Source organism: Bos grunniens, chromosome 13, assembly GCF_055505025.1.
Source record: "Bos grunniens cultivar Pamir isolate PY7600 chromosome 13, Bosgru_T2T1.0, whole genome shotgun sequence".
Taxonomy (NCBI): Eukaryota; Metazoa; Chordata; class Mammalia; order Artiodactyla; family Bovidae; genus Bos; species Bos grunniens.
The window spans coordinates 10,077,871-10,095,999 of record NC_141177.1 but is presented as its reverse complement, the minus strand read 5'-3'; the positions used below and the strand labels follow the sequence as shown (position 1 = coordinate 10,095,999).

Below are 18,129 nucleotides of genomic sequence, written 5' to 3'. Positions count from 1 at the left end.
GAGATCAAATTGCCAACATCCACTGGATCATGGGAAAAGCAAGAGAGTTCCAGAAAAACATCTATTTCTGCTTTATTGACTATGCCAAAGCCTTTGACTGTGTGGATCACAATAAACTGTGGAAAATTCTTCAAGAGATGGGAATACCAGACCACCTGACCTACCTCTTGAGAAATCTGTATGCAGGTCAGGAAGCAACAGTTAGAACTGGACATGGAACAACAGCCTGGTTCCAAATAGGAAAAGGAGTACGTCAAGGCTGTATATGGTCTATGATCACCCTGCTTATTTAACTTCTATGCAGAGTCCATCATGAGAAACGCTGGGCTGAACGAAGCACAAGCTGGAATCAAGATTGCCAGGAGAAATATCAATAACCTCAGATATGCAGATGACACCACCCTTATGGCAGAAAATGAACAAGAACTAAAGAGCCCCTTGATGAAAGTGAAAGAGGAGAGTGAAGAAGTTGGCGGAAAGCTCAACATTCAGAAAAAGAGGATCATGGTATCCGGTCCCATTATGGCAAATAGATGGGGAAACAGTGGAAAGAGTGGCTGACTTCATTTTTTTGGGCTCCAAGATCACTGCAGGTGGTGACTGCAGCCATGACATTAAAAGACGCTTACTCCTTGGAAGGAAAGTTACGACCAAACTAGAGAGCATATTAAAAAGCAGACATTACTTTCCAACAAAGGTCCATCTAGTCAAAGCTAGTTTTCCAGTGGTCATGCATGGATGTAAGAGTTGGACCGTAAAGAAAGCTGAGTGCTGAAGAATTGATACTTTTGAACTGTGATGTTGGAGAAGACTCTTGAGAGTCCCTTGGACTGCAAGGAGATCCAACAGGTCCATCCTAAAGGAGATCAGGCCGGGTGTTCATTGGAAGGACTGATTCTGAGGCTGAAACTCCAATACTTTGGCCACCTGATGCAAAAAACTGACTCATTTGAAAAGAGCCTGATGCTGGGAAAGAATGAGGGCAGGAGGAGAAGGGGATGACAGAGGATTAGATGGTTGGATGGCATCACCGACTCAATCAACATGAGTTTGGGCAAAATCCAGGAGTTGGTGATAGACAGGGAGGCCTGGCATGCTGCAGTCCATGGGGTCGCAGAGTCGGACGTGACTGAGCGACTGAACTGAACTGAACTGAGAGGACACTGCTCATGCCACTAAATTATTCTAACATATCAGAGACTCACGGTGTTTTGCCTTTTCAATTATTTCTCAAAAGAGACCACAGGAAGGAGGTTACTATGTCATCCAAGCAGATGGAGTGCCTGCCAGTGGAGCTGAATCTCAGACTCCAACAGGAGAGATGCTTAAAGAGCAGGGACCTCCCAGTAAATTGTTGCAGAACACTTTCTGATATTCCTGGGACATAATGAGGTGAGATGGCAGGGCTAGCAGAACTGAGGGTCGCTGGTCTGGGTTGGAGCCTGCAGGGAAAGTGGGTGTGCCCAGTAGGGAGCTACCTGCAGGTGTGGGGAAAATGTGCAAGACCCAATGTGGAGACTTCATTTTCCTCCACAGTCTGTACTGGCTGCTGGGCATTAGATAAAATAGCAACGTCTTCCAGTTTTGACTACGTGACCTCTTATAGGAGAGGAACCTCGTCGTCCCACCCTCCCAAGCTCTTGGTTGTGTCTCAAACCCTTGTAATTGTCCAAGCCACCTTCTTTGTTCTTCGTGGCTTGAGGGTGCACCAAGACCCTCTCCAATGTGAGTATTTTCTTGCTTGCCCAATATGTAGCACTGGCTCAACTCATTACTGGATTTCCTTCAATGGCTTTGTGTTGTAGCTGTCAACTTTGTGTGACCAGGGGTGGAGGTGAGTTGAGGAGCCTCCTGTGTCTCAGTCATGGGCCAGAACTTCCTGTTTTCAGTTCTTTTACATATACATCTGGGAGTGGAATTGCTGAGTCATCTGGTAATTCTATGCTGACCTTTCGGAGGAACTGTCAGGCTGTTTTGCACAGAGTTCACACCATTTTACCTTCTCCCCAGCAATGTACAAGGGTTCCAATTTCTTCACCTCCTGGCCGATGCTTGTCATTTTCCATTAATTTTTTTTTCTTATAGTCACACTATTGGGCATGAAGTGGTATCTTGTGATTTTGATTTGTATCTGCCTAATGACTAATGTCATTGGTAATGGCACCCCACTTGCCTGGAAAATCCCATGGATGGAGGAGCCTGGTGGGTTGCAGTCCATGGGGTGGCTGAGGGTCGGACACGACTGAGTGACTTCACTTTCACTTTTCACTTTCATGCATTGGAGAAGGAAATGGCAACCCACTCCAGTGTTCTTGCCTGGAGAATCCCAGGGATGGGGGAGCCTGGTGGGCTGCCGTCTATGGGGTCGCACAGAGTCGGACACAGCTGAAGTGACTTAGCAGCAATCACTAATGACTGAAGAAGGAAATGGCAACCCACTCCGGTATTCTTGCCTGGAAAATCCCATGGATGGAGGAGCCTGGCAGGCTACAGTCCGTGGATTTGCAAAGAGTCGGACACGACTGAGCAACTTCACAATTTACAATGACTAATGACGGAGAAGGCAATAGCACCCCACTCCAGTACTCTTGCCCTGAAAATCCCATGGACCGAGGAGCCTGGAAGGCTGTAGTCCATGGGGTCGCTAAGAGTCGGATACTAATGAAGTGACTTAGCAGCAGCAATGACTAGTGATGTTGAGCATCTTTTCCTGGTCCTCACTGGCCACTTGTGTATCTTCAGAGAAATGTCTAAGATCTTTGACCATTTTTAAATTGGGCTGTTCATCTTTTTAATGTGGAGTTGTGAGAGATCTTTGTATAGTCTGGGTCATAGGCCCTTATCAGAGACCTGGTTTGTTTCTTCTTCTCAGCAGGATCTTCTCACTATCCTGCTAGGATCCTTTGATGCACAAGTTTTTAATTTTGTTGAAGCTTATGTGTTTTAAATATCCTTTGACTTGAAGCTATTATATATAAAGCAGTCAGTGGATTTACTCTTTGAGCTACCTCTCTCCCTCATCCTCCTATCTGACAGAAGTTTTGGTATTTGTACTTTATTACAATAGGTCACATTTACATACTATTTATTACTCCTTCATCAGACTTAATTCCACAATGAAAATGTTCAGTACTCAATGTTAATATGTTGCTAATTCCCGCAAATGTTTTTTGATTGAATAAATCTTGTCTCTTGGAAACTCCCAGGAAAGTTACCAGAAACAATATTTCTTGAGTTCTTGCACATTTACAAATATATTTAGGTCAAGGACAAATTAGTTGTACAAAAATCCTCAGTGCATATTTTCTTCCATAGAGTATTTAAGTTTTGCTTCACTATTTTTGGCACTGAGTATTGCTATCTTACAACCTGATTTTTTAAGGTTTTGTTTCTTTTTTAGTTGGAGGGGGAGTGTTGGCCTCCTGAAGGCTTTTATTTTTATCTTGAAAGACCACAATATTTACTTGCATTCATCTTATGTTTACTATAATGTGAACTTTTAATATGTAGACTCAAATCTTTTATTTCAGAAATGTTTTCCTCAATTATTGTTTTAAATAATTCTTCTGTTTTGTTGACTTGGTTTTCTTCCTGGTAGGACTTGATTTTCATGTCTGGTGGATCTTCATTGACTTTTTAGTATTTAAAACTGTGTTTTTAAGCTACTTCTTCATTTTTATTTTATGTCATAAGCTTTTCTTATGGTTCCCTTTTTCTTCCTTACTTTACTTAGTCCTTATTTATGAAATATTTTTCTCCTTTTCTTCAATTTCTCTTCTCTCCATCAGATTCTATTTCATATCTTCCTGTTACCTTGCTATCTCTTCTTTGAGTTTCTATGTTTCTGTTTTATGATGGTTCCTCATACTTTTGGGCTTCCCTGGTGGCTCAGACAGCAAAGAATCTGCCTTTAGTGTGGGAGACCCTGGTTGAATCCCTCGGTTGGGAAGATCCCCTGGAGAAGGAAACAGCTACCTACTCCAGTATTTTTGCCCGGAGAATTCCATGACAGAGAAGCCTCAGTTCAGTTACAAATCCATGGGGTAGTGGAGTCGGACATGGCTGAGCGACTTTCACTTCTCCTCATACCTGTAATTGCCTTCACTAGTTTAAAAATCTATTTTAGATTATAATTTTTTCTCAGCTTTGTGGTGATATTTTACTGGGGATTTTAAAACTCCTCTTTCAAATGCTTTCAAGGTTTGCTTCTCATTTCTGTTTTTTTAAAAAGGAGTCTCTTTATACAGCTTATATGATTTCCAAATTTCTTTCTGATTTTAAAATCAGAGTTAGGGACTATCTTTTGAAAGGAGAATCTTATCTGAGTGGGGAGGGTTGGAAGTAATAGGTTTCTTAATTTAGCTCAAGGGCTCCCTCCTCCATTGCAGTTTTCCTAATACACAGGTGGACTTCTCTTTCTTAGGTACTAAAGAGGAGGGCTCCCACCATCAGCCTGGCCACTATATGATATTACTCCAGCACTGCATGGTAATGACCGCTCTCATAAATACCCTGTATTCTTCTCTATTTATTTTATTCATATCTTCCAGCTCTTGTGTCCTGCCTTGCTTATTCTCAGACCCACTCACTTCAGCTCCCACTCAAGGTGGGCACTTTGATTTCTGAGAGGTGAATATTTTCTAATTGGAAGTGTAAGAATGGGAGGGAGCTGGGGTATGGCAAGTACTGTGCAGTGTCTCCATCTGCATGCATTTCAGCTGCTCCCAGACTGCCTTCCTGCAGTGGTTATAAATCAAATGCCTATCTTTTCCCAGACTCTTTCATATCCAGGATTTCACGGGTTATTCGGGTTCTTACAATGAGATGTGCTCATACAATAGCTGAAATTCTTTTTCTGCTTGAACTGCCTAGATGTTTCTTTTGACTGCCTCTGATTCACACACTGTTTTACTTCTACATTATGACATATTTTAGACATCCCTTTGTAACACTTATAATGATTATATGTATATATAATCATTTCTTTAGATGCAACTCTCAATTACCCTGTTTTCTCCACTCACGTGATTACTTGAATGCTTTATTCTAACCTATAAGGAATTTTGGTGGCTCAGTGGTAAAGAATCTGCCTGCCAGTGCAGGAGATGTGAGTTTGATCCCTGGGTCAGGAAGATCCCCTGGAGAAGGAAATGGCAACCCTCCCCAGTATTCTTGCCTGAGAAATCCCATGGACTGAGGAGCCTGGGGGGCTACAGTCCATGAGGTTGCAAAAGAGTTGGACACGACTTAGCAACTAAATAACAAATTATGAATTTTAATTTTCTTCATTCGATGTGTTTGGATCATAAGAGTAGTGATTTTTGTTGTGATGAAATAAAATTCTTATTTCCAGTCAGGATAGGAAAAAATTAAACACAAAATTCTCTCTCTGCATCCATTTGGGCCTCTTCCCTCCCTCCCTAATGTGTAGTGTGCGCTTGCATTACATATTAAACAAACTTCCTTGAAGACAGGAGTGTCTGCTTGACCTGAAAGATAACATTTCCTCCTTTCTTCTGACATTAGCAATATAATTTCTTAAAAGGATAGCATTCTTCCTCCACTCTGTGGGGGATCACGGACTTCCTGCTCTCTTTATGCCTGCTTACCGGCACAATGCATCCTTGGTAAACTTTGTATAAGATATCACTATGTCGTTTTGATGTGTGATCCTTTGTCTCAAAAACGTGTATGCCTGTGCCTTCAACTTGCACCTGGCAGAGCAGTTTCTCAGAGATTTCTGAGAGTCTCTGTTCCGGGTTATAACCCTCAGTCGGGTTCAAATAAAATTCCCTTTCTTCTTAATTGTTAACTGAACTTTCATCGACAGCTGTAACAAGAAAAAATTAGAAACTGATATGGATAAAGGCAGAGCTACTCATGCTTGTCCTCTTTCCCCTCCCATCATCATCATGTAACCAGTATTCACAGCAGTGGCTATTCCTTCAAACACTTTTCCTTTTTCACACACAAGTATTTTCATATACAGGAGTTCTATGTTCCACTGGAATATTATCAAAACCCATATAGTACTCTCCAACTTTTTTTTCTGTTGGTAAGATTGCATGGACATCACTGGAAGTCAGTAAACAGAGACCTAGAGATAATCATTTTTTGGTAATATATTTATAAATGTAACAGGATCCCATCAGACATGATGAGTTTTTTGGTAAAGCAACATTTATTTATTTATGTTTCTTCTCTTTCCTTCTATCCTGCCTTCTTAACCTGTATCCTCCTTCAACCACTTCAGTCCAGTTCAGTTCAGTCACTCACTCATGTCCGACTCTCTGCAACCCCATGAAACGCAGCACGCCAGGCCTCCCTGTCCAACACCATCTCCCAGAGTTCACTCAAAATCATGTCCATCAAGTTGGTGATGCCATCCAGCCATCTCATCCTCTGGCATCCCCTTTTCCTCCTGCCCCCAGTCCCTCCCAGCATCAGAGTCTTTTCCAATGAGTCAACTCTTCGCATGAGGTGGCCAAAGTACTGGAGTTTCAGCTTTAGCATCATTCCTTCAAAGAACACCCAGGGCTGATCTCCTTTAGAACGGGCTGGTTGGATCTTCAACCACTTAGGGAATGTATATTAATATTATGATGTGCAACCTTCTTAATATGACAGTAGCGATATTTGTTTACTATAACCAAGTTAGAAATATACTCTCATTATGTGCAAGTCATCTGTCTGATGACTCTATTTTTTTTCATTTGCATATCTGTCTATGGTTGTTGTAATACCACTTTATCATAATTATTACAGCTTTAAAATAAAACTTGATATCGCCTACATCAAGCCTTATTAAATTATTCTTCTTCAAGAGTATTTTGGCTATCGTGCCTTTTGCATTTTTTGTATGCATTTCAGAATTGCATTGCCAAGTTTCTCTTGGTTTACTTTTGCAAAAACTTTTCTGGGGGTTTGATTGCATTGAGACTGAAAATCGATTTGAAGAGAATTGGCATAGTTATCATATTGAGTCTTCCAATCCATGAACATCGTATACATTTCTGATTTGGGGGTATTAAAAAATGTCTGTCACTAAAGTTTTATAATTTTCTTTGTAGCGTTTCTGCACAAAACCTATTATGTGTATTTATAAGCTCTTCATGTTTTATATGATTATACAAATTATTGATAGCATATTAAAAAGCAGAGATATTACTTTGCGAACAAAGGTCCGTCTAGTCAAGTCTATGTTTTTTCCAGTGGTCATGTATGGATGTGAGAGTTGGACTGTGAAGAAAGCTTTGGAGTGCCGAAGAATCAATGCTTTTGAACTGTGGTATTGGAGAAGACTCTTGAGAGTCCCTTAGACTGCAAGGAGATCCAACCAGTCCATTCTAAAGGAGACCAGTCCTGGGTGTCCATTGGAAGGACTGATGCTGAGGCTGAAACTCCAATACTTTGGCCACCTCATGCAAAGAGATGACTCATTGGAAAAGACTCTGATGCTGGGAGGGATTGGGGGCAGGACGAAAAGGGGACGACTGAGGATGAGATGGCTGGATGGCATCACCGACTCGATGCACGTGAGTTTGGGTGAACTCTGGGAGATGGTGATGGACAGGGAGGCCTGGTGTGCTGCGATTCATGGGGTCTCAGAGTCGGACACGACCGAGAGATTGAACTGAACTGAACTGAAAAGTTATTGAAATTTCATTTGCTGATTTGTGTTGTTGATTTATGTAATACCATTGAGTTTTGTATATTTCCTTTGTATGCATCTGTTGTGATAAATTCTCATTGATTCTAACAATTATCTGTAGATCTGTTTGAAATTTTATGAATTTTGTGTTCATGAATCTATGTTCTGTGAATAAGATTTACTTAAAATCTTCCTTTTTCATAGAATCCTTGTTGATAATTTTATTTTTAAACAGCTTTATTGACATATAATTGACATGAGTCCTTATTAAGCTCTGGTATCAAGATTATATTTACTTCATATGACATGCTGGGAATTATTTCTTATTTTCTATTTATGTCATATTAGAATTAGTTTTTCCTAGTTTCTTATTTTCTAATTATGTCATATTAGAATTATTTGTTACTTGTTTGCCTTATAGAGTATGCTTACGAAGAGGTCTTTTCATGGAGCTTTTCTTTGGTGAAATATTGTTGACCATTGTTTCCATCTTTGCAATGGTTTTCTACTTTTTCTTGTGTCAGTTACAGTTTAGAAAGTTACTTTTTCTATGATCCTTTTGCAGCATTTAGTTTTTTTGGTCACGTGAATTGAAAAAATTAATGAAACTATTTCACCAATTTAAGGATATCATGAAGCAGAAATGCGTAAGTCCAGAGCAGAAAGAATCGAACAACAGCAGGCATTATCTAGAGAAGAGGAGAAAAGAGTGCCACCCTGAGCAATTTTGAGCAGGTCTAAGAATGAGTTAAAATTTTTACTTACACACCATATCACAGATAAAGACCTTTCTCTATAATATGTAAGGAGTGCTAGAAATTGACAAGAAAAAAGCTAGTGAATATATAGGAAAAAGAGCAAAAGAAATAATGTTTTCAGATAAAGAAATATAAGTAGCTTTTAAGATATGAAAAATGCTTGAAATAATTCATGATGGAGAAATGCTAAAGTCTCTCACTGTTTCCATCGTTGCCCCGTCTACTTGCCATGAAGTAATGGGACCGGATGCCATAATCTTAGTTTCTTGACTCTTGAGTTTTAAGCCAGCTTTTTCACTCTCCTCTTTCACTTTCATCAAGAGGCTCTTTAGTTCCTCTTTACTTTCTGCCATAAGGGAGGTGTCATCTGCATATCTGAGGTTGTTGATATTTCTCCTGGCAATCTTGATTCCAGCTTGTGCTTCATCCAGCCCAGCATTTCATATGATGTACTCTGCATATAAGTTAAATAATCAGGGTGACAATATACAGCCTTGATGTACTCCTTTATTTTCTTGAGCTCTAAAATCAATTCAGATGGTGACTGCAGCCATGAAATTAAGACACTTGCTTCTAGGAAGAAAAGCTATGACCAACCTGGACAGCGTACTAAAAAGCAGAGACATTCCTTTGCTGACAAAAGTCTGTCTAGTCAAAGCTATGGTTTTTCCAGTAGTCATATATGGATATGCGAGCTGGACTATAAAGAAAGCTGAGTCCTGAAGAATTGATGCTTTTGAACTGTGGTGCTGGAGAAGACTCTTGGAGAAGACTCCTTGGACTGCAAGGAGATCAAACTAGCCAATCCGAAAGGAAATCAGTCCTGAATATTCATTGTAAAGATTGATGCTGAAGCTGAATCTCCAATACTCTGGCCACCTGATGCAAAGAACTGACTCATTGGAAAAGACCCTAATTCTGGGAAAGATTGAAGGCAGGAGGAGAAGGGGATAATGGGGGATGAGATGGTTGGATGGCATCACTGATTCAATGGACATGAGTTTGAGCAAGCTCCGGGAGTTGGTGAAGGACAGGGAAGCCTGGCGTGCTGCAGGCCATGGGGTTGCCAAGAGTAGGACATGACTGAGTGACTGAACTAAACTCAACTGAAACAGATGCTAACTAAAACCTTCAGCAGTGCATGACTTCTCACTCATCAGATTGGTTAAAATCCAAAAGATTTTGCTCATGCTTAATTTTACTAGCTATGCCAAATGTATTTTCAAACAGGTTGCATGAATATACAGTCTTACTAGTAACGTGTGACAGTTTCTTCTCTCTACAAAACAATGAGGAAAATGTAGACAACCCAGCGAGAAATGAGCCAGATGCTTGAGTTAACAGAAAATTAGAAAATCCAAGGAAGTGGTTACCTGTGTGGAAGATGGACAGGTAAGAAACTGGCGAGGAATAAATGTTGATACGGCATATATACAAGAAATATTCTCTTTTTGTTCTTGGTACGTGAGTGCAGGCTGCCATTTTAATGTTTTAATTCTTTAAGGAGTATCAGTTCTACACACTTTTATGTTTGCATAATTTATTTTGTGAGGAGCTTTTTCTTTTTTTAAGTAGCCTGCCAACTCCAACATCTTGTATTTGTTATAGCTCCTTAATGTTTCAGCAGCACTGGTGGACACGATGAGGTCTGAGTCCAAAGAAACAAAGGATGGAGATTTAAACTGTTTGACTATAAAATACTTGGTTTGCTTTCCTCCCTGTCTCAAGGCTATGGTTTTTCCTGTGGTCATGTATGGATGTGAGAGTTGGACTGTGAAGAAGGCTGAGCACCAAAGAATTGATGCTTTTGACCTGTGTGTTGGAGAAGACTCTTGAGAGTCCCTTGGACTGCAAGGAGATCCAACCAGTCCATTCTGAAGGAGATCAGCCCTGGGATTTCTTTGGAAGGAATGATACTAAAGCTGAAACTCCAGTATTTTGGCCACCTCATGCGAAGAGTTGATTCATTGGAAAAGACCCTGATGCTGGGAGGGATCGGGGGCAGGAGGAGAAGGGGACGGCAGTGGATGAGATGGCTGGATGGCATCACTGACTCGATGGACGTGAGTCTGAGTGAACTCCGGGAGTTGGTGATGGACAGGGAGGCCTGGCGTGCTGCGATTCATGGGGTCGTAAAGAGTCAGACACGATTGAGCGACTGATCTGATCTGATCTGTCTCACTCAGAATTCAACTGTTATTTCCACACTTCAGTTTCTCTCCTGGACAATACCTAATATCTGGGTATTCATTTTTTTTACTCTGAACTTTGACAACAGTGACAAATACCAACTCAGACTAGCTTAGGCAGTTTATTGGGTCATAACCGAACTATGGGAAAGGTGTGAGAAGAACTGCTCTCAAGATAAAGGGGAATGAAGGGCTGATTGGTCCCTTCTGAAGCCTCTCTTACCATCATTTTTCTGCTTTTCTAATTGAATTAGATTTATTTTTCTCAATATGTTCCCTTCTCCCAGACTGAAACCATAGCTTCAGGAGTTTCCAGGCTCATCTCTCCTACCTTTACCAAAAGGAGGGACTTCCCCTTAGTGTCCATTTAAATGAAGGATGTCAATAGACCACACACACACACACACACACACACCCTGATCTGTGACTGGGTGTCAGGCTTTCATGATCAAAAATTCCCATTAGATTCCTAAGTTGATGGTACAAAGAACCAGGAGTTCTTCGGAAGAAACAGGGGCCTGTTCTAAAAAGGTGAAAATCTTGTTGGATGTATGCACTGTAGATATCCACCTTATAGATGATTTCTACTTTCTTCCTTTTATTTTACAGGTGTTCCCTCTCTTCTTACTGAGATTTCAAGAGCGTCACACCACTATGTGACTATGAAAACAGGACCCGGGCCCTACCACTGACTTGTTGAATGAATGTGGGTGATTCCTCTCTCTCCTTTGGGCTTCAGTATAAAGAATTTGGTTATGATGGTGCCTACAGACCAGCCAGCCTTACTTCTTTGTGACAATGTGAGATAACTCTTGCAGCTATTAGAAATGATGTAACAACCGCCATTTCTCCCTGTGGATAATCCCTGGGGGAGGGCCCAAGGTCCCTCTCATGATAGGGGAGGATATTTCCTGGCAGAACTAAGAAAAAGTAAGTCTTATCCCTTTGATACCACAGACCCACCCTTGGCACCAGGCCAACCTGGAGCTGCATAAAACTAGGCTTAGCTTCAGCTCTCAGCTATATGCCTTCCTGACAACATGAAGACTACAAGCTTCTTGGTCCAGGTGGTGGGCCTTCTCGTCCTTGGGACTCTGGTGGCACAGGCAGGTGTCGTAACAGGTGAGTGGATGAGTGGCCTGGGTGGGGCTGGCTTGGGTTGAGGAGAAGATGTTGGGGGCAGCCTGGGTCTTGACAAGGGGCAGCATGCAGAGCTGGAGCCCACTCTTCCGCCTGGACAGAAGGTTTTGAGCGTATCCAGGGAAGTAGGAAATTGCCCACTAGACTCCATGTGCATTCTGCCCCAAGACTGAGAAACCAGGGCTGTTTGTGGAAGGAGTGTTGTAACATGACCTTGGTCTCAAGCATTGATACTTGGACAGAACATGCAATGAAGTTGAGGATCCCCAGCAATCTGGGCTGTGAGTGTGGGGGTCTCTTCCCTGCCTGCCTGTCCCATCAAAACACATCAATCCTGTAAGAGGAGGTTAAGAACTAACAGGGCCTCAGAAATCATGGAGTCTGAAGACCTCTGTTTTCCAAAGCAGGACACTGAGACCTAGAGCGAAGTGAGGAATTGTCAGGACAATCTCCAGAGCCAGGATGGAGCTCAGGTCTCCTGGCATGTGTCTCAAAGCTCCTTGTCCTTCCACCAAGTTTCCTCAAAGATGACAATGTGTCCTCATCTCCTGAAAGTCACTCCTCCCTGGCATATCCTCATGAGGGCCCCAGGACCCAGAATGGAGGGTGAGGGGAAGAAATGGACACCCAAAGGAAACCTGGTCCTATGGAGCTTTTCCCCAAAGCCCAGGGAACAGCCATCTGAGAGTTCAGACCCCAGCTAGCCCTGGTGAGCCTTTTCTATCTCAGTGTCTCTCAGCTTAAGGGACACCGCAGTGAGCAGTGGCTGGACCTGGAGGAAAGACTAGATAGTCGAAGCAGACACATTGGTCTAAATGTGGGGATATTCCTTTCAACAGGTAGTCCGAAAGGTCAAGGAAATGTTGTATTCAACGGAAAGGGTCCAGTCAATGGTCAATCTCCTGACAAAGGACAAGATCCAGTGAAAGGTCAAGACCCAGTCAAAGGACAAGATGTAGTTGTAGCACAAGACCGAGCCAGACTTCCATTCAAGCGTGGCTTATGCCCCAGGGTTCTGATCCACTGCAACTTGTGGAATCCCCCTAACCAGTGTTGGAGAGATGCTCATTGCCCAGGGGCCAAGAAGTGCTGTGAAGGCTTTTGTGGGAAGACCTGTATGAATCCCCGGTGAGGTGAGAAATGGGTGGAGGGAAAGGAGGCCCGTGAAGGGGCAGAGAGGCCGACTGGCGGAGGGCAATTCTAAGCTAGTAGGGAGAGGACACGGGAGGTGATGGAGAGACTGAGGGGTCTCAGGGGCTACAACTGGGGTCCTGAGAAGGATGGCATGTGGACGTGGTCCTGCCTCCCACTGCCTCTGAGTCTCTCGCCTGCTGACTCACGTTTCCGATTCTCTTTTCTTCTACCAGGTAGAGTCTGTGCTTGTGCACCTGTGAAGTCCCCAGGGATGCAGGCCCCGGTGCCTGTAGCACGACCCTCTCCCATACTGCCCCTTCTTCCTCTCATCCGGGAGGCCCAAGCTTGAGCATGGACTGCCTCCCTCATGGACTTTCCAATAAAAGACTGCTTTCAACTCCATTTGTTTCTGGTTCCTGTGACCTCTGGTCCCCTTAGAACTCCGGGGAGATGGGTGTGGGATTGGGACTTCCTGTCCCCCGTGGAGAGTGGAACAGGACCCATGGCAGATGTTCTTGGGGTGTGAAGGAGAGCAGGGGCAGGAACAAGAGGCCTATTCCTAGGGTTCACTGTAGAAATCCAAAAATCAACCCAAGAACTACAGCCTCCATTTCACCAGGAAATGGAAACCTAGACATTTGGCCTCTGGCCTCTGGCCTCAGATCAGGGAAATAAACCCCTAAACTTCCCACTGACCTCCACTTCTGACCTGGCTATGTTCAACCCTGCCAGTGTGACCAACCAACCCTCCTGGCTAAACCTCTGACTCCCTCCTTCCCTTCCTCTAATGTTTCCCATGAATCTGTACCTTCCAAGAAGATAGAAAGACAGATGCCAGGAAATCCCTGCTCATGAAGCATTTCACCTGTTCATGCCTGAGGTGACCTCCAGTAACATGTAATTCCTTTGGGTGAAGCAATGTCCTCTCCCAGCTTTCTATTTCAAGATGTGAGTGAGGAGGCAAGACACATCTATCCTTCCGCGTCATTGCTGAATAAAGTTCTCTGGGGACATACAAGTTGGGGTAGAGTAGACTGGAGGAGTGAAGACAGCAGGAGGGTGTATGTTCAGTAACATTGGATGACCTCGTGGCTTTGCTGTTGGCTCAGCTGCCCCACTGCCCTTGTGCAATGGAGTTCTCCAGGAAGAAGTGGGTGGAGCCTTGGGATGCAATGGGCACCCCACTTGGGAGTCAGGAGACCTGAGTTCTAGCTCTAGGCTCCTCCCAACTTGTTAGATGACTGCAGATAAATCTCTTTCTCTCTCTGAGCCTCAGTTTTGTCTATTCAGTTTGAGGGGAGTTGGATGAAATTATTCTGGAAGTATAGTAATGAATGTCAGTTCAGCCCTGATATTCTGGTGCTGAAACATCTCTTCTTTGTGTGTGTATGTTGGGCTCTGCTAGAGGAGAGGGGGGGAGCAGAGGCTTTGTTGGGGGTGAGAGAACAGAGAGCCCAGTGTCCCTTAGACACCCCCCAGGAGCCAGAGTTCCCCTCTGATTCTCCAGGGGATGGACTGGACCACACATCTTGGAGCACAGACAAGAGCAGTGCCTAAACTTCTGGCCTGAAAAACCTCTAATACACCACTGGTGGTAAGAATGGTTTCTGTCTTAGTGTTTTGTCTCTTCCAGATCCTGCACTAAACATGTCATAAGTATTGTCTTATTTCTCATTAAAACTCCCTCAGATGGGTCATATACACCTCTTTAATTTTGTTAAAAGGTTGAAACCATGGGACTTCCCTGACAATCCAATGGGTCAGACTCTGTGCTTCCAGTGCAGAGGGTGTGGCTTTGATCCTCCATCAAGGAACTGAGGTCCTGAAAGGCACACGGCACAGCCAAAAACACCAAAAAGATTGAAGTCATCAAAGCGTCATTAATTACCCAAAGACACAGAGCTAGTAAATGATGATAAGTCCTAGTTTTTAAAAAATTTTTATTGAAGTATAACTGATTTACAATGTTGTGTTCATTTCTTTTGTGCAGCAAAGAGATTCAGTTATCCATATCCACACAGACTCTTTTTCATATGCTTTTCCATTACGATTTACCACAGGATACTGCATATAGTGCCCTGTGCTATACAGGAGGGCCTTGTTGTTTATTCATTCTATATATTATAGTTTGCACCTACTAATCCCAAACTCCCAATCCATCCCTCCCCGCCCCCACCCCCTTGTAACCCTAAGTCTGTTCTCTATGTCTGTGAGTCTGTTTCTGTTTCACAGACAAGGTCATTTTTGTCACATTTTAGATTCCACCTATAAGTGATATCATACAGTATTTTGTCTTTCTCTTTCTGACTCTCTTCATTGAGTGTGATAATCTCTATGTTCACCCATGTTGCTACAGATGGCATTATTTCATTCTTTTTTATGGCTGAATAGTACTCCACTGGGCGGGTTATGGTGGAAAGATCTGACAGAATGTGGTCCACTGGAGAAGGGAATGGCAAACCACTTCAGTATTCTTGCCTTGAGAACCCCATGAACTGTATGAAAAGGCAAAATGATAGGATACTGAAAGAGGAACTCTCCAGGTCAGTAGGTGCCCAATATGCTACTGGAGATCAGTGGAGAAATAACTCCAGAAAGAATGAAGGGATGGAGCCAAAGCAAAAACAATACACAGCTGTGGCTGTGACTGGTGATAGAAGCAAGGTCTGATGCTGTAAAGAGCAATATTGCACAGGAACCTGGAATGTCAGGTCCACGAATCAAGGCAAATTGGAAGTGGTCAAACAAGAGATGGCAAGAGTGAATGTTGACATTCTAGGAATCAGCAAACTCAAATGGACTGGAATGGGTGAATTTAATTCAGATGATCATTACATCTACTACTGCGGACAGGAATCCCTCAGAAGAAATGGCGTAGCCATCATGGTCAACAAAAGAGTCTGAAATGCAGTACTTGGATGCAATCTCAAAAACAGCACAATGATCTCTGTTCGTTTCCAAGGCAAACCATTCAATATCACAGTAATCCAAGTCTATGCACCAAGCAGTAATGCTGAAGAAGCTGAAGTTGAACGGTTCTATGAAGACCTACAAGACCTTTTAGTACTAACACCCAAAAAAGATGTCCTTTTCATTATAGGGGACTGGCATGCAAAAGTAAGAAGTCAAGAAACACCTGGAGTAACAGGCAAATTTGGCCTTGGAATACGGAATGAAGTGGGGAAAAGACTAATAGAGTTTTGCCAAGAAAATGCACTGGTCATAGCAAACACCCTCTTCCGACAACACAAGAGAAGACTCTACACATGGACATCACCAGATGGTCAACACCAAAATGAAATTGATTATATTCTTTGCTGCCAAAGATGGACAAGCTCTGTACAGTCAACAAAAACAAGACCAGGAGCTGACTGTGGCTCAGATCATGAACTCCTTATTACCAAATTCAGACTTACATTGAAGAAAGTAGGGAAAACCACTAACCATTCAGGTATGACCTAAATCAAATCCCTTATGATTATACAGTGGAAGTGAGAAATAGATTTAAGGGCCTACATCTGATAGAGTGCCTGATGAACTATGGAATGAGGCTCATGACATTGTACAGGAGACACGGATCAAGACCATCCCCATGGGAAATAAATGCAAAAAAGCAAAATGGCTGTCTGGGGAGGCCTTTCAAATAGCTGTGAAAAGAAGAGAAGCAAAAACCAAAGGAGAAAAGGAAAGATATAAGCATCTGAATGCAGAGTTCCGAAGAATAGCAAGAAGAGATAAGAAAGCCTTCCTCAGAGATCAAGGCAAAGAAATAGAGGAAAACAACAGAATGGGAAAGACTGGAGATCTCTTCCAGAGAAGGCAATGGCACCCCATTCCAGTAATTTTGCCTGGAAAATCCCATGGATGGAGGAGCCTGGTGGGCTGCAGTCCGTGAGGTCGCTAAGAGTCGGATACGACTGAGCAACTTCACTTTCACTTTTCACTTTCATGCATTGGAGAAGGAAATGGCAACCCACTCCAGTGTTGTTGCCTGGAGAATCCCAGGGATGGGGAAGCCTGGTGGGCTGCCGTCTATGGGGTCGCACAGAGTTGGACATGACTGAAGTGACTTAGTAGTAGTAGTAGTAGTAGAGATCTCTTCAGGAAAATTAGAGATACCAAGGGAACATTTCATGCAAAGATGGGCTTGATACAGGACAGATATGGTAGTGACCTAACAGAAGCAGAAGATATTAAGAAGAGGTGGCAAGAATACACAGAAGAACTGTAAAAAAAGATCTTCAGGACCCAGATAATCACGATGGTGTGATCACTGACCTAGAGCCAGACATCCTGGAATGTGAAGTCAAGTGGGCCTTAGAAAACATCACTACGAACAAAGCTAGTGGAGGTGATGGAATTCCAGTTGAGCTATTTCAAATCCTGAAAGATGATGCTGTGAAAGTGCTGCACTCAATATGCCAGCAAATTTGGAAAACTCAGCAGTGGCCACAGGACTGGAAAAGGTCAGTTTTCATTCCAGTCCCAAAGAAAGGCAATGCCAAAGAATGCTCAAACTACCGCACAATTGCACTCATCTCAATGCTAGTAAAGTAATGCTCAAAATTCTCCAAGCCAGGCTTCAGCAATACGTGAACCGTGAACTTCCAGGAGTTCAAGCTGGTTTTAGAAAAGGCAGAGGAACCAGAGATCAAATTACCAACATCCGCTGGATCATGGAAAAAGCAAAAGAGTTCCAGAAAAACATCTATTTCTGCTTTATTGACTATGCCAAAGCCTTTGATTGTGTGGATCACAATAAACTGTGGAAAATTCTTCAAGAGATGGGAATACCAGACCACCTGACCTGCCTCTTGAGAAATCTGTATGCAGGTCAGGAAGCAACAGTTAGAACTGGACATGGAACAACAGACTGGTTCCAAATAGGAAAAGGAGTACGTCAAGGCTGTATATGCTCACCCTGCTTATTTAACTTCTATGCAGAGTCCATCATGAGAAACGCTGGGCTGAATGAAGCACAAGCTGGAATCAAGATTGCTGGAAGAAATATCAATAACCTCAGGTATGCAAATGACACCACCCTTATGACAGAAAGTGTACAAGAACTAAAGGGTGCCTTGATGAAAGTGAAAGAGGAGAGTGAAAAAGTTGGCTTAAAGCTCAACATTCAGAAAACGAAGATCATGGCATCCGGTCCCATCACTTCATGGGAAGTAGATGGGGAAAAATTGGAAATAGTGGCTGACTTCATTTTTTGGGGCTCCAAAATCATTGCAGATGTTGACTGCAGCCATGA

At 42.9% G+C, this 18,129-nt stretch overlaps 1 protein-coding gene across 1 annotated transcript in view; it reads left to right on the top strand.

The window, feature by feature from the left end:
* LOC147360168 (uncharacterized) overlaps positions 1-18,129 on the top strand; it is a 90,856-nt gene that overhangs the window by 16,478 nt on the left and 56,249 nt on the right. Inside the window, exon 6 of the mRNA XM_086331253.1 lies at positions 12,582-12,867. Coding sequence (XP_086187379.1) covers positions 12,582-12,867 — 286 coding nt within the window. The remainder of the gene's footprint in view (positions 1-12,581; positions 12,868-18,129) is intronic.